The sequence below is a fragment of the Bombus huntii genome, chromosome 11 (genome assembly GCF_024542735.1).
Source record: "Bombus huntii isolate Logan2020A chromosome 11, iyBomHunt1.1, whole genome shotgun sequence".
NCBI lineage: Eukaryota > Metazoa > Arthropoda > Insecta > Hymenoptera > Apidae > Bombus > Bombus huntii.
In genome coordinates this window covers 3,082,420-3,106,166 of record NC_066248.1, presented here as the reverse complement: position 1 = coordinate 3,106,166, position 23,747 = coordinate 3,082,420, and the positions used below count along the sequence as shown (strand labels likewise).

General features: G+C 38.6%; 1 protein-coding gene across 5 annotated transcripts in view; it reads right to left on the bottom strand.

Moving 5' to 3' along the window:
* Positions 1-23,747, bottom strand: part of LOC126870971 (klarsicht protein) — a 118,454-nt gene that overhangs the window by 31,194 nt on the left and 63,513 nt on the right. For 4 of the 5 annotated variants that reach the window (XM_050629232.1, XM_050629233.1, XM_050629231.1 and 1 more), the window contains exons 8-16: positions 17,902-18,153; positions 13,544-13,863; positions 12,362-12,920; positions 11,318-11,742; positions 10,784-10,913; positions 10,230-10,682; positions 9,538-9,708; positions 7,860-7,997; positions 6,238-6,343 (exon numbers count right to left, since the gene is read on the bottom strand). In XM_050629232.1, the coding sequence (XP_050485189.1) occupies positions 6,238-6,343; positions 7,860-7,997; positions 9,538-9,708; positions 10,230-10,682; positions 10,784-10,913; positions 11,318-11,742; positions 12,362-12,920; positions 13,544-13,863; positions 17,902-18,153 (2,554 nt within the window). The remainder of the gene's footprint in view (positions 1-6,237; positions 6,344-7,859; positions 7,998-9,537; positions 9,709-10,229; positions 10,683-10,783; positions 10,914-11,317; positions 11,743-12,361; positions 12,921-13,543; positions 13,864-17,901; positions 18,154-23,747) is intronic. The other variant, XM_050629234.1, reaches the window with a different exon arrangement.

The window sequence follows — 23,747 nt, the reverse complement described above, 5'->3', positions numbered from 1 at the left end:
ATCAAACGCTTTTTTCATCCCTCTTGGAAATTGCGAAGCGAGATACGTTAATTATTTCCGTCGGATTTTTCTTACGACGCTTCGTGGATCGATCGCTCTTTTCCGGTTAACGTTTTTTTTTTCTTTTTCCGAGTAATCGCTTTTTTACTTGAAATACGACTATAAGTTCTCATGACTGATGATCGAACTAAAGAAAAAAAGGATATAGCTATAAATTATAAACACTTTAACGTATGTTTATCGTTGAATTTATTGTCCATCGTCTTTCGTAGATAAATAACAAATAAAACGATTCGCTACAGAGTAGCCTACTCATCAAACTATATACCTCACAGGTAAACCATAAGTGATTTTCTCTCAACTACGCAAAACTACGTACTGTAACTAACGTAAAGTCCGTAAAACTACGCCACTGTAACTCGCTGTAAGCAGTACCTGTGCTCATAATCGTTCGCTAAAACCATAAAACGATCGAGCTTATCCATCGAAAATAGCGCAACATAGATCCTTAGCTGTTACATCGGTTTCATGGTCAGCGAGAACGACCATCGCGGAACCTGGTGAATACTAAACGTTCAGACGATTTGTAAGATAGTTTCCAACGAAACACGACCAAGAAAGATACGTATTATTACTACTTTCTCTGATCGTGTTGGCCAATTTATCACGTTAGTTACTGTCGGCATCGCGAATACTTACTCGCGTACGTCTTAATGATTAATTAACGCCCTCTGCCACGAACGATTTCGAAACTCACATAATCCCGACCACACGTCTCAATCTATAGCTCGAGAATAATTTATTCGTAGACCGCTCCTGTAATCTACCGCGAACGCTTTCATTCGAATCTATCGCGCGCACGCTCCGTTTGTAATTTACATAATTCGATCCTTTTAATTAGCTGACAATCGTCTTCCGTGGAAGGTCAAAGTATCGTCAATTCAGCGTAAAAGTTACCATTTCCCTTCGACAAACGTTCCAAGGTAATTTAAAAAATGTAACGCGACAGTTCTACCGATCATCGTGTTCCTTTCCTACGGTACAAAATATATTGATAACGCGATCAAGTCGAGCATCGCGCGTACGTCGAGTAACATCCGCGGATACACCCACGTGTGCTCGTGCGAACAGCGTGTTATGAAAGCGACCACGTCGAAACAGGTCAACGTTAACGCGAGAATGAATGCAAGCTCGTTAATCAACTACCTTCTAAAGTTTCTATCGGAATGGGATCTTGGACAACGGAGAAACGGTTGCCGGACGATTGTGTTCCCGGGCTTTCTACTGTAATTCCTCGCTGAGCAACCGTTGCTCCGTGGCTACGTTCCAATAAAATTGAACGTTGCTCCATTAGCTTCCGCGGTTTGGAGCCGAAGATGAAAAAAAAAAAAAAAAGAAGAGAAACAGAAGAGAACGAAATTATAAAAGAAGCGAACGATAAATTCAGAAACAGAGGGGAATTCCAGATGGAGTATTTGCCGATCGCTTGGGTGTAATGAAAATACAGATCGATTAAGTTAAGCTATTAATAAGGCTTGGCATCAGACGATGACTTTGAATTAGAGACAGATCGCACGACGTACTTCGCTTCTCATCGATTCCGTTCAATTTTCGATGGATTGAAATTATTTTCTCGCCTTTTAAAATTTAGTTCGACGATGCACTCGTAAGAAATTATCTTCGTTCTTTCGTGTTTATCTTATTTAAATTTCTGCGCGTCGAATTCTTGCGAGTTTTAGATCTGGTTACCGACGAAAATTCAAGGTTGAAATCTTGTTTTGCAGAGGTAGGATTATGTCAGAAGCCCGCGGTAAAATTAACCGTGAATTCAACATCTTCTGGCACGTCTATAAGCATCACGAATTGCGAACTACGTAACGAGTAGAAAATAATCGATACTCACGGGAGAGACGTACGTATGTATCAATACGCCACTCCCGACTTTGGCTTTTCATTTTAATTAATTCGCTGAGCTTTTATTTGGCGAAAATTACTCGAACTTTTGTTGCGAACCTACAAAATGAAAATAAAAAAAAAAATACAAACTGACCATTTCGACTACTCTGGCAATGTTAGCGTTAAGAAAACGTTCCATACAATTTATATACATAAGAAATATATATAAGATATATATATTATTATATATATTATTATTATAGATATTATATTATATTACAGATATTATATATATAAGATATATATATAAGAAATATTTAAGTTCCCTGTAAATTTCTCTTTGTGCAGAAATAAGAACACGGAAATGTGAAGACGAAAGGATCAGGCGTTAATAACAAAAACCATGCATGAACATTGAACATAGATACAGATCGATAAGTATTCAGAGAGCTCGCGTCTTACGATTCTCGTTTCACGTCATCTCAGCCCGACGTCCGTCATGACCCGCTTTTACACGTCGATAAAATCGTTGTTAGCGAGGATGAACCAGATCCAATGAAATTCGTCGTTGGATCAAAAAATCGAATAACAGAGTTCGGTTGGTTCTGGCGAGACGACGAAAGGTATACGAGCAACCGATTTGACAGGTAACGGAACGCTGATGAAGAAGAATACCAGGTTATCTTCCGGGATGATGTCAGAGATCGAACGTTTCTACACCGAAACGTGAAAGAGTAGATATGTTTACACGAGAGGACGAAAGAAGACAGACGTTGAAATATACGGTAAAAATTCGGATTAACGGTATATCGGGAAGATTTGAGAGAAGAAACGCGATCAGAGATCGAGTAATGTTTCGTAACGTTCACTGGATAGCGTCTTAAAATTTTGATAAGTAAATTAAAAAGACAGCGCAATACGAATTCTTGCAAGTCGATTTTTGCTACTTTGCGAGACGAAATGATACAACGTTAAAAAAAGATTTACGGATGGAGGCTTCTAAATATACGGGAGATTACGTACAGGTATCATCCGGCTGATCCTCCGCGATAATCTGCTGGTGTGCGTAACAGGTATCCGGTGCGTCTTTCCTGACACTGGTCTCCTCTTTTACAAACACCATGATTTATTTTCCGAACGCGAGTCACGATTTATTTTTCTCGAGAATCGCAGTTTTCTAATTCACCGTGCCAATTATGCTTGAACTGCTAGAATAATCCAGCGTGTCCACGATTTCACTTAAAATTCCGAGACTCTTCTCCTTTTTACAGAGAAACGATCACTGAAACCTCTAGCTTTTTACTGTTATAGTAAACCGGTACTTGGACTCTCGCAACTTTGTTCCAGCGAATCTGAAAGTAGCAAAGTTATACGCCGAAAATATGCTTCTCTTATTCTCTATCCTAATCTTCAAACTTCCGATCTCTGACTTTCGAGTTGCAATGAAAATTATCGAACGAGCGTACGTATGTATCGATTATTCGCGATACTAGGAATTTCCAAAGTAGCACAGGAGATGTCGAAACAGTTCGAAAAGCGCGCTGCTTTGCGAAACGTCAAACGCGGCGCGTGGTGGATCAGCTGTTGAGTGGAAGAGAAGGCGAGCCACGAGAAGCGGAATAGACGTCGCGACTCGCGCCAGGAAAACCGAGCTACTGACCGGGTACACGCTGCCGACGATTCTTCGACAACACGAGCACGAGCACGAGCACGAGCAGGGCCGAGTACCGGTTCGTGAAGTTCCGTCGGCTATACAGTGCTTCTTATAAGGTGAGACCCGAAGGTGTACCGATGCACTCGCGTCTTGCAACACTCCTACGCGAGAGCACCCACACGCGGATTATCGCGACCAAACAATCGACCGCGACCGGTCTAATCGTATTTCCCTTCAGGGTCGGTTTGATTCGCCGGTCGCGATAATCGTTTGTTAGCTCGATAGAAGAAGACTCGGCAGAGTTCAACGTTTGTTTAATGGACGGTGAACGGGATGAAGTCGGAGCTCTTCGCACACGTTTCTGGGGTAATACGCTTGGAAAGATCGGTGTCGGTTGAATACATTTTGATTTCAGGTGAACCGGCTTTAGAACTGATCTTTAAGGTAAAATGGATGAAGTTGTTCCATTTGCGGAGCAAGTTGCGACAGACTTATCGCAACTGTGACGCTGATACGTACGTTTTCGAGTCAACAGGATGTTCCTATCGATAAAACGTTTCTTGAAAAATTGCCAATTGTATTTCATTATATTTAATAAAGCTATTCTCGGAAAATAATACACAAATGAAATTTTATCCATCTATAATAACAAAGAAGATAGATAAAGAAGGTATAGAAGATTGTGTAGAATTGGATGTTTATCGATCCGATTGTAATCTGTATTTATAGATCGAGCATGTTATCACAGATTCAATATTACAAAGCTAGTGCAATCTCAGCGAGATGTTCGCCATTCTAAATGGAAATCGTGTTAAGGCTGTATGCAACGTAATCGAAGTTACTACTTTGCCCCCCCCCCCCCGTTTAAAAGCTACTTGTTCTAGCAATTAAGAAAATTGGTTCCGCTGCTACACGGAATACGTTTTTAGAGGTTTCATGCTGCAAGCAGATACATAAGTGCTGTAAAGACTACTTATTCGTCGATTTAATAGCATTCGGTTGTTTGATAATGTAGAGGCTTACTGTAATTAAGAGAAATGTATATATAATCGAGATGATTAAATTCCATAAGATTCCATAATTTTATTCGAAATCGTTCATAAATAATAAATGTATTAACGAGGAGGTACCATTTGGCAAATTCATCCTACATATATTTCACGATCTATTAAATCTATTTAATATGCATAGAAAGCTCTATATCTTCGAGGCATTCTATCGTACGAATTAAAGAAACATTATTCAAACTATACAAATACCACCAAACTAGAGATAAGGGCTGATAATCCAAATAATATTTACTGTAGGTGATAAAAGAAACAAAAGGATAATTAGTAGTAGGAAGCCACAACAAAGCAGCGTTTATTACATAATGGTTACAATATGAACGGTATACAAAAGTGAACTAAAAATCAAAATACTCTAAAGGTTTGTTACACTCGTACTTGCGTTCGTTGCAACAAATAAAAAGATAATAAGGAAGGTATTGATTAAAAATTAAATTATATAAACAAGCGAGAAAATTCAATATTCGTGTTGTAAAAAAATAGATACGTACAGTTTGCGTTTCCTCCAGCAATATTCCCCCTCCCACCCCCTCCTTTTTTTTGTTACCGATTCATTTTTAAGTTAAGTAGTAATTGTGACGTAATCCTTTCTTAAAAAAAGATTTCACATTATCGAAAGTTAACTAGTATTAGTATTAACTAATGTATTACTAGTAATATTATCTCGCATCTTTCTATTATTTCAAAGGTGAAATTTAAAAATACATTTTACATCACGTAAAATGATATTTAAATTATTGTTAATTACTGGGGACACGATCCTCGGTCAAATCGAACATTAATGTGCAAATATAATTCGCTCTTTAGCATGCAGATGATCAACTTATAGTTCAAAAAAATTTACACATGCATTTGTATCTTGATGCCATATAAGGATCGTTGTATCATACATTGCTTCTGTGCACAAGTCATCGTTTAAATATAATTAATTAATGATCTTTAAAGATCTTAATCTTTTCTATATATACATTTGAGCAAACGTATCACAAGAATTCAAATATTAATTACATTATATTACGAACAGTTTGATTCACTCGTTATTCTTTACAATTTTTATTCCAAAATTAAGTACAAGATTTATCGATCAATTATAGTTACGGTTAGTATCAATAACACTATTTCAAATGCATACACTTCTCAGAAATACGGTTTCGAAGTATGTACATCGAAAGCAAAAATGCACATTTGTAACGTACTATAATACTTGCGTATCAGTCTTTGCAATTGCTTTACAATAATATTTACACAAGTTGCTTTATGAAACAACGCTTAAATCGAGTCGATTTAAAATTCTAATCGTTAAATCCATTCGGATTTTTCTCTTAATTATCACTCTTACGTCGAAAATAAATTTCCTTCGACTATGTTTGAATACTATAAAGATTTGAAAGAACGTATTTTCAAACGTATTCATCAAAAGATTCATCGCATGATATAAGTAAAAATATTTTATATCTTTTCTGCTTCTGTATGTTCCCTCTATGTCTTCGCGTTAGAGAATAAAATAATAAAATTACGAAAGAAGCAAAAATACAAGTCCGCTCAGAGCAGTAACTAATACAGCGGCCATGTACGACAGTGAAATAGAAAATGATCGACGGTGAATTTGATTGTACTCACCACGAATTTGTTTCACGTATTTTTCGCTTCGGAACGAATTGCTGACGGACTCCAATAACGCGTGCAGACACCGCAGATTTTCGCTACACGCACATTCCACTTCGGACTACAACATAAAAACTTACGTCAGTCTACGTATTCCATTGTCTTTAATTGGAAGTAAAAAGAATTACTCTAGCAACATTCCGTGAAATCAAATTCAGCTTTCGTTAACATTTCTACGTATAATCGGATAGTAGCAAAAAAGAAGTGAGAAAGAATCCAAGCACAATGTTTTTACTATGTTCATGCTAAAAATATTGCTTATTGCTCAAAATAATTAAAAACTAGTATGTAAAAGATAATTCAACAGAGTTTCATGCATAGATAATTTATTAAAGGAATTAAGTATAGTATGAAACAACTCTTCTTTCTTTTAATTATTTTAAGAATTCTTTTGATTATGTTAAGCAATCTACATTGTTTACTCCCATCGCCATAGAAAATTTTATTCTAAATAAATCCACTTTTCCGATCTTTAAATTACTCAATACTATTACCCACTCGATATAGCAAATCATTTAGAAGTAGTAAAAATGCGACAATATACTTACGGCAAAATTAAAGTAGAAAAAATCTTAAGTACACCTTGCAAATCACCGATCAAAAGCAATTATTCATTCGCAATAACTCTCAGGGAATATACTCTTGCAAAAGACAACGTGAAATCGCTCATGAAGCAATTCAGGGACATGTACAATAACTTGGATATTTGTCAACATGATTTGTGAGTACGGGTTACACAAGCAGGATAAGGATAGAATAGTAAACATGCAAGTGAATAGTATTAGTACAATCTCCTTTTCCTATTTTCCATCATTATTTGAATGATATTTATTATTGTCCGCTTTACTAATTTCATTCATGAGTAAGAATTTCTTATTTACATACTGTATTATTTATTGTTAAATGGTAATAATAGAACAGATCAGATGGACGATCAGAAACACATAAAAAGAAAATTTTTATATTACAATTTTATTTATATTTATACAATGATTGGCAATTTGTCCTTGTATGTCACTGTTTCAAAGCATGTATCTGTCAAGCAATCCTATACAATATGCTAGATATACATATATTTTAACTTTCCTTTAAAAAAAATACATATACATTATCTATATATCATAAATAATAAGAAAAATCAAGTCTATCGAGGGACCTTCGTCAAGTAATAAATTCAAGCAGTAGCGTTTAGAAGTAAAAATAAAACTGTAAAAGAAATACTTAGAAAGCAAAAAGCATCACACAGTATTATCCAAATACACGACATTCCTCATACGCATTAACTAAATTAAACGATTGAAAGATTATCAAAAATACAAGAAAACGAGACGATATAATCTTTTTTCTTGTAATGATTACAAGATGAGGAAAGCACACAAAGCACACAAGAAGAGAAATTAATTGCCCTTCTTTTAATTGTGCCATACAGTCATTAAGAAAAAGTATCTTATATGGGCCCATAGGCGTAATAAATTGCAATAAAGCCACGAAAAGAAACTTTGTACGCTTCTTTGCAAATATTCCAAAAATTTAGGCCGGGATTGTACTATAAAGTACAAGCTGAATGGGCTACGTACGTTATCTTGCGGTATCGTGCCGTTGCACGACCTCGAGAATAAACTTTCAGCAAGTGATAACTGAGACTGCGACTTCTCGATTACGTTCCGTATATCCTCCACGTCACTGTCGCTGTCTTCCGTGGTATCGGTTATTTCCTGTAACAAATTTCCAATTTTTCTTAATTTTCTTCTATTACTCCTTTATGTGGCGTAATATTGATTTTACTTTCCAATCCATATTAATTGATATTACATATTGATTTTACTTTTACAATCCATATTAATTTATTAACGAAAAGAAGTTTATTATTATTACTTTGTAAATAATGGCTGTTATATTAACGAGTTTGGAAATTTTAAGAGCAATGGTAGCGTACTACTGGTCAATATGTATTGAAGTCAAGCATGCTAAGCTAAACATTCTCTTTGTCTGTTCTTGCCAGTGGCACACAAAACCCGTTTGAAGTCAAGGGCAAATTTTTGAAACATAGCTATCGTAGTTATCCGATTTATTGGTCGAGATAACAAACTGATTCTACTGTACACAGAAATGATTTTAACAACGCGATACGTATATCATATATGAAAATTAATTTCAATAGATATCTAATTTGATTTTATTTGCAACTGTTCGTAAATTTTTTTTATCGATTATACAACAGTAGATGTTAATTATTTATTTGTATTAAACTGTAATATAATTTGAGCAATTATTACTGCACATGAGAAATATTTTCAACGTATATAAAAATTCAATAAACGATATATATATAAAATTTCATTCAGAGAAAGTGTAATTCGTAGAAATTTTTACTCGATATTTATCATTAAAATTCTGATCCAGATACCGCCTGCGAGACATTTCTAGCAGTGACTGTATGTGTAATTACATCGTTTATCCTCGTTAAGATATCATCACCGTGAAGACGCGTTCGTCTCAAAGAAGACTTGATAAGACACGGAGAGATTCAACGGAGAAATGTGTTGTGCGAAAGAAAATTTCTTTTCGAGATAATGTTATACGTACATTGAATAGAAAGTACTATCCAATGATCATTATGTTTGAATTACCCTCGAGATGAAAAGAAAGATAACTCATGAATAATTTATGCGTCTAGATGGAGTATATGCAAAAATTGAGTAAAGTATGCTCGAGCATATCTGGTGCAAGGTAATAATTCGGCGTAAGGTCAAGGCAAATATTAAAGTGATTTTGTGGTTGGACAGATAAAATTAAATATTTATTTGCTGCAGAAGAATTACATTCATTCTACGGCAATATACAAATAGTGATTCTTTATTCTTCCTTAAAACGAAACACTACAACACAGAGGAAGAGCTATGACTAAACTACGACACCGGTATACTTTCTGTTAAACAAAATTCCAGACATGATTTCATTGAGAAATAAAACAATAAATCGTTGTGCATTAAGGCAATTAATTAATCACACTAGGGATATGTAAACTATATTTGGCGACATTTGGCGTGGATAACAGAAATTATTGTTCTATTCTTAATGTAATGATACCAATGTCGATTTTCATTGTACAAATATTGACTCATATGCGATTCCATATACTGGCCCATGTTATATACAAGATAATGGAAATCCGTATGCAAAGATATAGCAGATGTATTGTCACAGAAAGAATATGGACACTTGATCAAGAAAGAGTAATAGAATGGAACGTACATGATCCATACGACTTCTAGGCAGTGGAGAACTAGCGGGCATTGCGCTCATACTGGAGGCACAGTCGGATTGACTATCAAGGAAGTTTCGGTAATCATCTCCAAAGTCCAATAATCTTCGTGCCGTTTCTACGTCTGGCGCTTCACTGTATGGCTCGCTCATATATTTCTCCTATTGAAAAGAGATCAGTTTAAAAATAAGTATTTGCTTATTGAATCCATTAATACGAACATCGACATAATGCTTCTAATTAAATAAATCGTTTCAAAAGAATTCAACGTTAGGAACTTGTCAGGAACTTATTTGTTTGATAAGAGTGTTCATTTCCACCTAATTATTAGTCTCAATTGCATAAGGCAATTTCTCTAGTCCGCTCTTTAATACTATCATTATGGTAACAATAATATCAAGCGAAATTTCCAAGAGATAAAAGTTAGATTTCCTAAAACGATCTTACCTATGAACGTACTCCATCCATATCCTCACAATCGATTTCAAAGAATTGCATAAAATTGTTATTTATTCGCTTCTGATCCTAATTACTGCCTGTTACATAACACAACCTAACTTTGTTAAAAGCGATACCAGGAAAAAGAAACACCAGAAAATTAATATCAAAACGAAAACAAAAAGTGAAACAAAAAAGGAGAACAGGAATTTTGTTTCGTAGGATTCCAGTTGAAACCAGTTACCTGATAATTATCCCAAGCTTGATCGGAGATCGAGTTGTTTCCGAGGCTATTCATTTCGATGTCGCTATCGACGTTCAGTTGCTGATTGCACAGCTCCTTGTTGCTTGGAACGGTATCGTAGTAGGCGAAGCAGCCTCGCGTATAGTTACGTTGTTCCTCACCCTCGGTCTCGGATGTGGAAGCCACCGAAGTACAGCAAGGTAACCTGAACGGCGGTGTCGGGTCGCTGACGATCGTCCTCTCCGCCGAGAGTTGCTGATGAGCGGTGCACCCCGAGAAAGAGCCGGATTTTACCAGGGTAGTCAAACGACCGTGACAGTCTCTCGAAATGGTGCGCATCGCGCGATTTCCGCTTACTTTACGCGGTGAACGTTGTTGATTCGACGAGCTGCCATCGCTTCCCGCCGAATGATTCGCGGTCACACCTTCCGAACTGGAGTCACTTTTACGACCCTATGTAAACGGAAAAGCGAGAAAGAATGGAAACACGTGAAAACAATTTTAATAGCTTTGACGCGCTCTTTTCTAGCTACGAGCAAGCAGCATCGTCTTACCAGGTTCTTCTTGCGCAACCTGCTCTTTTTCCTGCGCAACGAACTGTTTCGAACCACACGGCCGTCGTGGCAAATGATCGACTCCTCCAATAACGTGGACGTTGAGTTGTTGAACGATTTCCGTGATCCTCTGTAATTCAAATGAGGTGAAATTAAAATGTCTGCCAGTTCGATGAGGCAATAGGGTATCGCGGCAACGCGACGTCGCGGTTGTCGACACGCGATGGATTTGAATAATGCGCTCCCATGCGCATCGATTACACTATAAATCGATGTGTATATCTCGATGGTTCTAATTACACGCGCCGTCTCGAAAGCGAAAGATACTGTAACTTATTCATCGAAGTAAATTGGAAACTTGAAAATTTGGAACGTTCAGATTGAAAAAGATCTAAAAGTGAAAGTCTCGATTCAAAAATTTACATTTCCAATCTTTCTACGATCTATTCGTTCTAATTATAACCGATATTATTTCTACGATACAAATTCGCTTCTAAAACGAGCAAACAAAGATATGTAGAATTATGTACTTACGTTGCATCGAGGGATACGGATTTAGTGGGCGGAGTAGCGATTAACTGGTGGAGCGCAGTTTCGCTTATGGAGAACTGCGAAATCGGGTCATTGGTTTGGTTCAAATTCGAGTTGTTCCCGATCTGTGAGATACAAGATACGCTCCATGGTCTGGGCCCGTTGTGCTTCTGCTTGGAGCGCATCACGACTTTTGGCGTACTCGTGTCCAGCATCGGATGAGCCTCGTTGATCGGCGTTTTCTCAGCGTCGTCGAATATCTCTTGCGACACCGATTGAGACGTGCAACCCAGTGCACCTTCGAATCTGCGATACGTCGCAACGCTACTCTGTAGATCCTCCGATGAAACCGACTGCCTCTCCCCATCGGATTCTTCCGTCGTATACTCGCCACTGGCATCGCAGCTATCCAACGGCTGTAATTCACGCTGATTACAATTGTTACGAAACGTTATAATTCCCCCTTAGACCTCGTTACAACTGGCGCGCATGATCAGACTGACGATTCGGTTCCTTGACCGTTTTATATTCCTTTTATAATTCTTCTTTTCTTTTGCTCTTTACGTACTTTACTTTTCTTTTCGAAATATTATTCTAGCTTTTTATTTAATTATCGCGTTTGCAATGCTTGTTTAACGAACGAGCGATAGCGGAGTAAGATATTTCGAAAGCGGATATTATACTTGCGCGTTTTCTTTCGAATCGTTAATGTAACTTGATCGAATCCAAACAAGCATTTTAAACATCGATTAAGTAACTCATCGACGACAAAGGATCGAGATATCACGTGTCCATTCTTTCACATTGTTACGAAATATTCAATTTGCAAAGCGGAGGAAGCTTGGACATTGTGCATAAATCGACAATTCCCAACGAAAAACCAATTACGTTAAATTCAATTACATTAAATTCCAAAGAACGACCTTGTTGCCTTCCGATTAGCACGAGATAATCTTCTTCGCGTTAAATAAACGAACAAAAGAAAAGATCGTAAAAGGCAAACGTCGAGCTATTCACCCCATGACAATAGCAATAATTACAACCTACCTGTGACGTGGATCGTCCGTCGTGGCTTCGTACAGAGTTCAGTTTCAACCATTCCTTGATCCTCGCGTATTTGGCGCGATGATTATTCGTTATACCCTCCTTATCATCGAGAATGAGCTGAGGGAAAGTCTTCGTTGCACCGTTGCGCCTTTCCTCTCCGACTAATTTCTCTACTTCCTTAATGAGCCTTTGGATGCTCGTCTTGTCGTTTCTCGTTTCGTCGTCACTGTCTTTCTCGCAGCGAGAAGACGCGTCGGTTTCGTTTGAAGTCTCGTTCACACCCTCCATGTTGGAAGTCTCTTTTACGGGCTTCATTTCGCTCGTTTTAGCGTTTCCCTCGCTAGCTCGTGGTTGACTCTGCCCCTCGCCGAAGTCCAGACGCACCAGAACGTTGGTCTTGCGTTGCTCCGTCGTAACGTTATTCACCCGCGATGACGTGTACGTCCACTCTTCCTCCGACGAGTCCTCCGCTACGATCGCCGCCTCCTCGTTCTGCTCAGAGTCGGTGTCCAAGTGGCGGAAGTAGAAGGTCGCGCAATTCTTCGATTTCCTGTCGGACCTAATGCGAAACGACACGGATCAGTGGTGTGAAATTCTGATTATCTCTCGTGGACTCTCATCGTCTAAAAAGCTTAATAAAAGCCTTAACTTTTTACGTATTCTTTATTTCGGTTGCTTCCGAGTACTCCGAACTTTGAATACTTCGATTATTCCGAATATTTTCAGTATTTTGAAATTTGTATGATTTTACTCGAACATCGTGATTAATTAGAGATAATAAGTGGTATTTAGGTAAATTTTGATAACGTAGATCTGTGTTTTTTGAAAATACCGTATTTCGTAACTACCGAGTGTTTCATAGAGATACATTGGATTAACCCTCTGCAACCCGTTATTTTCCTTGCAACGAAACTTTTCATTATCGTCGCAGTTTCTTACGGAACATCGGGAACATTTACTTTCGCATCATCTCTATAAAACACCTTCTTCAAAAAGTTTTCTCCAATTACCATACCGATTACAAAACATCAGCAAGTGTGAACGACGAAGATGAATAAAAATACCAACGTGTTGATCGAACGAAACATTAACGCGAACTCTCTGAATACAGCACTAACGTATTCGTGCACGTCAATTAGGCGTACACGCCCACGCGATAAAATCCTGATAAGGTGATCTTACGTGTTAAAAGAGGCGACCTCCTCAGTCGTTCTGCGACGTTTCACTGGCTCGTTAGCAGCTAAATTGCCGCTCGATTGTTCAGAGTTCCCTGGCTGGCCGTCGATCTGGTCGCAGCTCTCCTCGATGGCCGTCGAATTTGTCATCGGTACGGTGTCAGGTGTCGGTGGCATGTCGTATTCTTCGTCTTCGCTTACCGCACCTTCCTCGATGTCAGCTTCTTCGCCCTGATCGCCTAACGTGCTCGCGATTCGATTAACTTCTTGGAGATTTTCCACTCCGTCGGACTTTGTGTCCATCACATAAACCGGACATAATTCATCCTGAAATCAGACGTTACGAAGCGTTTCTTCTTTTTTCTGTTTTTCACTATTTCAGTTGAGAAATTCCGTGGTCATTTTAAAATTCAAAACTTTCGATCGCACTATGATAATCGGTGAGATTGCGCTAATCCGGACCATGCCGCGTTGTCGCAAAGACACTTTTTTTTTTAGTAAAATAGGTTGTGTTTGAAATGTTCGATATCGAAGGAAACATAATCGACAGTGAGAACTGTACGTTCACATCACACCGCTGCGACTGACCGAGCGCGAGGCGCGTGCAGATTATCACGATAATTTTCTACGATAAGGAGTTAATTATCGATCAAGCCGCTAACTGGCGCGCAACAACGCAAACAACTGTCCGATCTCATCAAAATATCACGGCAATAAACGAACAGAATGTTTCTACCTATGCTTGAGAGAAGGGCGACTTTCGAGAGTAATCGTACGGATAGATATATATCGAACGATTAATTTTTCCTTTCTTTCTGAGACATAAAGGAAATAATAAATATCACGCAACCTACATAATTAAACCTACATTTTTTCGTTTGTACATCAATCTAATAAATTTTATAATTATCCAGCACAGATCTACCTTTCTTTCGTAATAAGTATACCGTAATAAATTACTGCGAATCGATAAAAGCTTTAAAATATTTGGAATAGAAGATAAACCTTCCGACGCCTCGATCACGTTTCCTACAACAAGTTTTCGAAAAATGTCTTCCGCGTATCAGCATATCGAAACATAATAAAACGCATACGTGTCGAATACGCGTGTGTACGGCCCGCTGTATAATGGCGGCACATATATACGTGCTCGTTTCGCGGCAGATTTCTTTCCACTTAACACACTCAGTGACGGTATGCGAACGCCATTCCGGTCATTATTATTTGTTGCTCGACAAAACGGATTCTCTCTCGTGCTCCATAAAATCGAACGTGATGCAACCGTGAAAATTTCACGCTTCGAAGTGTTTCTCGCGTTACCTCGGCCGATCGTATGCGCGCTTTCGTTCGTCGGTCGATTCCATTCGTATTTGACGAAATGGCAAAAACGTTTCGATCGATCAAAGAAAAACGAGAAACACGCCGACGCCATTAAGATTTCAGGTTACAGCTATTTTCACTACGGCGAGGTTCTTGCTGTGACTATGAAAATAAGACAGGTAATTCGCTTCGTTAACTGATTTGCCTCTTCGTACTTGTCTTTTCCTCTATGCGAGTTGTTTCAGATGCAAACATATGGGGTAAGTACAAGTCGTTTTTGATACATGTCCGGTAACAGGGAAATGGTGGACTAGTTTGAACGAGCAAAAAATATTTTCAAGATCAACTGCATTGGTTCGAGCGAAGAAAATAAAGACAGGCACGGTAACGTGACAAAATAATGGAATGTAATAACGTTCAATGTAACGACCAGGTAAGAAACTGGTTTCTTCTGTGTAGGAAACGCAGATGTTCGAAACGAACGAAAGAAAATAAATATATATGTACATTCGTTTCTGATTAGTCGAGAAGAGGGTTGATGCAATGGAAGCACGTTCCTCGGCGTCACGTACGCGTAATTACTCGTCAATTTCAATTTTATTTTATTTTGCCTCGTGAATATTTCAAAAGGTAAAAGGCCCCGCGTGCACTTTCTCTCGTCGAGTTCTCATTCCGCTCGCGGAGTAACGCGTTTGGAACAAGAAACGCTTTTCGAGCTTCCTCGAGAGAAAAAAATGAAGAGGAGAAAAAAAGAAACGTAAGAGAAAAAAAAAGAAATACCGTTCTCTCTTCTTACCGTCCACAAACTTCTCACTGAACAGTTTCTTCGAATTATTCGGCGGACTTTAACGATACCTGTGCCAGTTTCGTGTCACGAGACTCTGTCAATCAATGGAGGAAGGTCTAGTTAAAGAAGCGATGCGAGGCGATAAATCGTCGTGAGTTTGACGCGCTTCGATTTGATTCAGGTGTTAATTAATGTACACGAAAACGAAAAGTTCGGCGTCGTAAATCAATTTCACCGTGCAACAAAGAGATGGAACGCCGCCGAACGCGTTCCACTCTGCGAGCTATAGTGTTGCCAGGCGTACAAAAAGAGCTTGTTTCAACTGCTATCAAAAAAATGGAACGATATAATTAGCAGAGCAGCAAAAAAAAAAAGAGAGAATGTTGAACTTATATACACGAAACTTTACTAATTCATTTAATTTTGTTATATCACTTCAACAAAGAGATATAAGTCTCAGTTAAAAAACTACAAAGTTATCTACCTCTAGGGAACAATTAATTCACTCGAAACATCCAGATAAATCTTACAAATTGATTTCATCGACTAACAAAGAGACGCAACGAAAGGAACGCGGTGGAACCGCGCTTGAACCCGTGCCACGCACTATAATCACGTTGTGTCGTAGCTCGCGAACGATAGATCATTCACACTGGTAACGCACGTGTGACGAGTAACGTTACACTGTGTACGCTTGATGCACTCGTGATGCCATCCACATACCAGAAAAACATCATCCATTTGTTTTTACACCAACTTTCCCCGATAAACCTGAAAGATACGAGTACAAAAATTGAAATTACGAGAACGTTCAAAATAGAATGTTCGAAATAGACAAGGGGTAGATTGAGACAGAAGTTGCACACAGAGTGCAAGTTGAGGTATACGAGGGACATCGACCACTTTTATTCTGGGAACCAGACAATAGCTGCTAATAAGGATCAGGCTCATCTCCATATTCAGGTATCCGCCGTCTCGTAGATCTAAGCTATTCGATGGTCTTAGAGAGATGTTTCATAGTTTCAGACAACGGATTATAAGACAGAGAGTGTTAGAAAATGACTGGGAAGGAGGATAATGATTCGTAGAAAAGGAAAGTCGAGTGCTACGTTGTAGAGTGGAAATGAAGTTAATACGTTTCCGAGTATGAGACAATTGGAATTATTCTTCGAGATCTGCCGATTTTAATTCTGGAACCGACTGAGGTGACGTTCGAATAATAATTAACGCGAAAGCTGGAGTTTTCTCTTTTGAGGATAATTTAACTTTCTTGTATGGAAGAGATCGTTTGATTGGAAATAAATAAAGAATAACGATTCTATTAATTCGGATATACTCCAGTCCTATCTTACGATGTTTTTCAGAATATCATATTCGAAGCACTATAGAGAAACACGTGTGCATTCAAATCGTTTAAAATCGTTGAATACAGTTGCAGCGCGAAAATGAGTTGAGAGTTCCAAGTAAGAAACGGGATGGAACGTGCCCCGGATTTTATTCGATTCGATCATACGCGGACGTAACGCATGCACCAAGTATGCAAGATAGTTTTTTGTACTCGAAACGAAACAATAGCCGTTAGCTAATAAGGATCAAGTTCACTTCCACAGTCAGGTGTCCATCCTCGAATAACCACGCAGTAACGTCTTCCAAGCCGATGCAATATCGAAGCACAGGAAACCTAGCTCGACAAATATTTCCAATTTTTTAAATTCTCGAGCATCTGCAAAATACTCGAACTGCTTCGTTTTTAAATTTTAGCCGCTAAGCTTCGCATCGATATTCCCTAGTACGAAAAATTACACTGAGAACCGTTTCGTTAATGCTTGAAATATTCTTCTCGATTCGTCGCACGAATCAATTCGAGTTTCACTGAAACACCACAAAGACACCACTAAGTATATCGCCCACGGATCAAAGACTTTCTCGAGCGTAAATCAAAGGCTAATCAACTCGCGACGAACGAGCCGGATCCACCGCTAATCCGCGGGTTCATCTTCGTTAACGAATCCACGAACACATAGGCACACGTGCGATACACCATGGATCGTCAACCGAACAGTCACCTCGCTCTAATCAAGCAAACTTCCTCCCGAAGGCTCGTGCTCCATTGTTCTTCGGCAACAGTTTGGGAAACGTTGCCATACCGGTTTCACGACTCCTCTGTACAGTGTATGTTCTCGACCAACGAATATCCCGCTAAATATTCTTGCTGCAAGAAGAAAATAATTACAAATATATAGATTTTGTGTACGCACCTCGAAATAGGATCCGTCGCTGATCGATCGATTCTCGGAAGACGCGTCGGTATCGGACAGGTCCGCTCTGCTAGTGGCTGGATCCTCGTAGTATCGCGATCTCGTGGCTCTGTGGCGTTTCGAACGCGTCGAACGAGCCGACTGACCCGGGGATTCCCTTCCAGAACCTCGCGAGTGTCTACGGCTGAGTCGAGGCTGCTTCGTGACTGGCTCCTCGTCGCTGTCGCTACTGCAGTGGTAAACCACCAAGTTCTGAAACACGCCGAACAGCCGAATCACTTCATCTGATAATCTTCGTTCGTCCGCCACGCCTGTTACGTACCAGTCTCTGATTCTATCAAAATGTCTAGGTAAATCGGTCTGTCTACCACGCACGTGTTTATGAATCCTTTGTCGGACTCGAGGATGAACTCTTCGAGGGAATTATTGGGTAGTTTAAATCTCTGTCTCGTGATTTTAGTTTTTAGCCTCCTTTTGGTTTCGCGAGTTTGTGTTTTTGTCGGATCAAAGTACAGAGACTACGGATACGTAGATTGTATTATACGATTGCGCGACAAAATTGAATCTTAGAATAGCGATTGAATTTTGATTGACGTACTTTTTGTTACAAATATAGCTCGATGGTATAATCGTGGGGAATAGATTCTGATATAACGTTACCTTTTTATTGTCACTGTATTTACCTAGAATGAAAAGAAAAAAGAAATAGAGAGTCACTGGAACGTCGAATATAAAAGAGAGGAGGCTAAAGGAACAATATGTCCATTTCTATAGCAGTAATTTCTTGTCGACGAGTATCGTGAAAGAGAGCCACGACAACGAGAAACTGGGCGCGGCAAAAATTAGACGAGAAACGTGTATCCACAAAGCTTGGAATAATTTTTCCACGGTTTTATCCTATCCTCGATTCAAACTAATTTTACGCTGGCGCCGATCCAACTCGAGTTTTCTGTGAATTCGTATAAAACATCGTTTCCTCCTTCTTTGCTCTCCAAAATTTCCATCAGCCTTCGAATCTCGCCCGTGCCGAAAGAAATTTCCGCCGATGTCTCGCGTTGTGTGACAATACGAATTAACACGTTTCCTGTCAGGGTGACACACTCGCACACCATAGTGTATTTAGCATTTTTCGCATCAATAATCTTTTTTTGCACTTTGAATATGAAATCTGCACGGCTTTCTTTCTCTTCTTCTGCATACATTTCAAATGTAAATGTTAGATCGAAATTAATTCCAAATGAAAAATTCTAGCATGTGTTCCCGTTTTCCACGATATTAAGCCATAATATATTCCCAAGAATCTCTAGAAATCCATACGCTGTTATTAAACGAAAAACGAAAGTGAAAATCGCGAATCATAATGCGTAGTCGTAGCGAGGCTCGATTATTAGTTTCTTTTCAACAATACAGAAAGGCTGGAAACGATTACGAGTACGCGAAGCCCCTTTAATTACAGATCGAAATCACATCGAAATCAATGATTATCCCGACCGTTGAAGGCATTCACTGGCAAGAGCTGTGCCATTGGCAGCGTGGCCAAGCGACACAACGTGACTAACGAAAGACGTTCGATGGACGCGACTGATACAGTCTAGAGAACGTGTGTGTATCAGCCGACGAATAAATGCAAAATTAATGGTCGATTTCACCGTGGTTCGAGTAAATTTAGACACCGGTGATTTATAGGATTAACCGTACACCTCGGGAACCGAGATATTATTCTCGTATCAATTAAACGCACGCGTTAATCGGACCCAAGGCGTTTCAACTTGATTTCCAATTTCGCGTGTGCCATGGCTTACTTAGCGTTAATTATCCATCGAGGGTTTAAAGGACCATTCTTCTTTGCCTACTCTTATCATCTCCAACGTGAAAGTTGTAATTTATTTCTTATTAACGATGAAACGGAATTTATTGGAAAATAAAGAAATTGCAAGAATATCGCGAGTTTTTTCTTGTGATTCAGTGTACATTACACATGGAAGGATAAAGTGTCTTCTAATGTAAGTTAGTAGTATAAATATCGGGAAACGTGGTAAGTAGATAATCTCCGGTATACGATTGATAAGAGAAAGAAATAAATGCAAGTGCCCGATAAGATCTGTTATGTCTTCGATATACGATTCGAAATACGTCCAATTCAGTGGAACTTTATTCTTTAATAATCTTGAATAATCGTGACATCATCGCCTATAATAGTATGTAAAATTTCAAGATTCTTTTTATCGAAGAAATATTAAAGAAATAGAATGTTTGAAAGATTTTAGACCAATGGTACTTTTATGTGAACGCTGTAACAAGACGTTTCGCCAACGAGTAAATAATCGCGTTTTACGACTTGATCTTCTTAATGGATTGATTTAATTGTTGGTCAAAGCCGGGTGAAAGGCGTGTCAGTGAAACATCCTGATAATAATCGTTACATCTTAGTTAGATCGTTTCTAAGCAGAGCGATGCTCACAAAAGACCACGCAATTTTCATCTAATTTATTAACTTTCTACGGTCTAGATAAAGGAATTCTTTTCAACAAACGAACTTAATACCAAACACAAAATGACATTAAACAGTCGAAAGCATTTCTAACGTTAATGAAAGGAAATTATGTTATAGAAATATCCAAATTTCAATTTACAATTAGCCACTTGTAAGTAAAATTTAGCAAATGTAGCAACAATGAAATTTTTAACGTACATGCACGATTAATTAAGTTTCAAACGCTGGCTATTAATTACATATACATATTTTTAATGATAAAAACTTGTTAGATTCCATTTCTCTCAACAGATAAGCTGCTAGCAAATCTAATCTCCGACAAGAATAAATATACAAAATAATCGGAATTTTTCTCGGTTCTTTTTCGTTCTGGCGCAGGAGCCTCTGATAGTTTAGAAAACAAACTATCTAGCGATAGTTTTAATTGAACTAAACGATAACGAACAGCACATCTTTGACAATAAACAATGATTTTTACAATGTTTTAACTACATATAAAATAAGTATAGCAGGAATATCGATTTAATAAATAACTTCTTAAATATTATTCCCACTGCACGAAAAATTCTGCGATAAAGAAACTCACCGCAAGATCGAACAGGCGCAGATCGAATTAGATTTGTAATAAAATTATCGGGTTTTGTATTTCCGATTCTTTCAATTGAAAAATAACCTAATACAGTAAAATATCGGTACTAAGAGGAAAGCGGATAACTAGGGAAGTTTTCCACGGGTACTGGTAATCGAGGAAAACAAAAAACGGGTAGAGAAGCAGATTCACAACTGTCGGCTAGGAACTCGCTCCGCGTTACTTGGAACTTACTAGAAACCGCAATGAAAAAATAAACGAAAAAGCTGTCCTGGGCAGAAGAGAAAGCCGAGAATGCACGCATCTTCTTACTCGTACAATTCTTCCGTAACAAAGGCCGAGAAAAGCCACAACCGTTAATCAACGACCGCCAGAGCTTGTCTGATTTTTGGGCAACCGACAGTTATGCTTGAATCACAGTGACCCCTTTTGAGTCTTTATATTATCCTTACTTTCTTTCCAAACACAACTTGCGAGAGTAGCGCGTGATTTAAAAAAAAATAAACAAATATTTACCATGAAATGTTGAGAATTTAGTTAGCTGAACGGCAGGAAAAAGAATGTGATCAGACATTTAAGCAATTTGCAATTTCTAGAATCTTTGAGAATCCTTCAAAACTCTTCGTTACTTTCACTTCTATTCTAACTATTTACGAAAGGAATGTACACCGTATAAGAAATCTTATAATTAGAAATTTAGTGTTACCAAGGAAAAATATATACACTTATAGTTAATTTGCTAAACGCGGAGAAGAAATCTGCGATTGCAGCAGAATCTTTTCGACTTCAAAGCCTTGAAAACGCTACGTTGCTTTCACTTCAACTATTCGAAACAGGAACACACACTGTACGAAATTTCACAAAATCTTTACCTAACGCAATACGATATCCTTGAGATCCGGGGTATACAATTAAAATCGAATTTCTTAGTCGCTCGATCAATCCTCTGCAACCTTTTAGATTTACTTCGAGACTCTTCGATCATTCGCCAAAGAATTCCATACATTCCAAGAAATATCAGAAATTTATCACTGACACTTGGCAAGCAAACCTTACCAGATCCAAAGTAAACAAGTAAAAATCGACTCGTTAATAATCCACGCACTTACGCAATTCTTTCGCCTTCGTGTTTCTCAGAATCGTTCGCAATCGACTAGCTAGCTGCGCCCGTAAATACGTAATAAAGTTCAGCAGGATCAACGGGCCAGAACGGCCGATTCAAAGGTGTTGAGCACGAGGAAAAGTAAATCATTCGCTCTTATTTCGACTGGCTAGTCACGGTTTTGCACCGGGTGACGGGCGCCAAATGTCAGAGGGTCTTTGATCCGCGTATCGAACTTGACTGAATATCTAACTAATATCCAAACCAATTACCTGCGATGGACGGAGGGCCATCTTCGCTGTAGCGTGCTTCGTAGAAGACTGACAGGAATGTCGAGTCGATCAACGATCGTTACCGGGGCGACCTGTTGATACGAGCTACCCGAAGGCGTTTCGAGACTGGGATACCTGACCGTAACTTGGATGTAATGAACATCCCCCCTCTCCGGTTCCACGTGTATTAACTGAGGGATAACGCAGGAAAAGCGAGATGCTAGGAGGAATTGAAACGTGTCTTAGTGACGTTTCTCTGTAATAAAAGCGATGGTCCCTCTGGCTTATTAGGAGTACAGTGTATACTGTCTAGGAGTAGGGTACACTCGTAAGTCTCAGGCATATCCCATTCTTAATAATTATCTGCAGAATTTCATGTTTCTAAACAATATCCTTGGAATCGATAACAGCGAAACTACGGATGTTTATGGAAAAATACGCAGGACGTACACGATATGTAAAAGTACATCAAATATTCAAAGTATGGTACTCGCTGAAATATTTAATGGGTACAACAAGTTTTTGCTTGTTAAAAATATGGATTTGCATAAACATCCGCGGCCTAGTGTTGTCTATTTCAAGTGACACTCGACGAATCTTAGGGAAACGAATTGCAAAATATTGCGCGTCTGACCGCTTCGTTCTCTACCTACAGTAAAGATTATAGGAAATTACAAAGGTTTAAGAATGGAAAGTTCCATGTTGTTAACCTTCGAAAGAATGGAAAATATTATTAGGAATAATTGGGGGTTTATATACCTAAGTATAATTCAGATATAAGTGTTGAAGGAAACTTGTCGAATAGACAGGTCTTCAAATGTCTCAAAGTTAAGGACAGAATAGATAGAATAAAAGATTTTAGTAGAAAGGTATATGCGTTAGCATATATACAAAGAAGATGAATATGAATAAGACAATAAATTTTACGTTAGAAAGTATACAGTTATTCTACTATCCTTTTATGGTCAACTCTCGTGGATGACTTGATTAATCAATACTTCCGGTTGGTAGGGACCGATAGCCTTTTTCTTCTTTTCCAGCAACGTTATATTCTACGCGAAATCTACTCTGTGTCCGATGACGATTAATATCCTACATCAAGCCTAATATCCAACATCTATCATTGAACGTTTCGTTTAAGTTTGAGTTTATGAACGTTTCCGAGGGAAACATTAAGAGAACCGAGACACGAGCGTTTCGCAAAGTTTCGTCTCGCAGCGTGCGACGCGTCATTGCTTGAATAAATTTGCGTCGAATGGCCACGGTACGGTCCGGCCATGAACTACACCTTGTTCGTCGCTATTTAGAACCACCACTTTCGCCTTTTCAAGCCAGCGTTTCCCCGAGAAAGGGACACGGCACTATGCGTGTCAAAAGATCAACCAACAG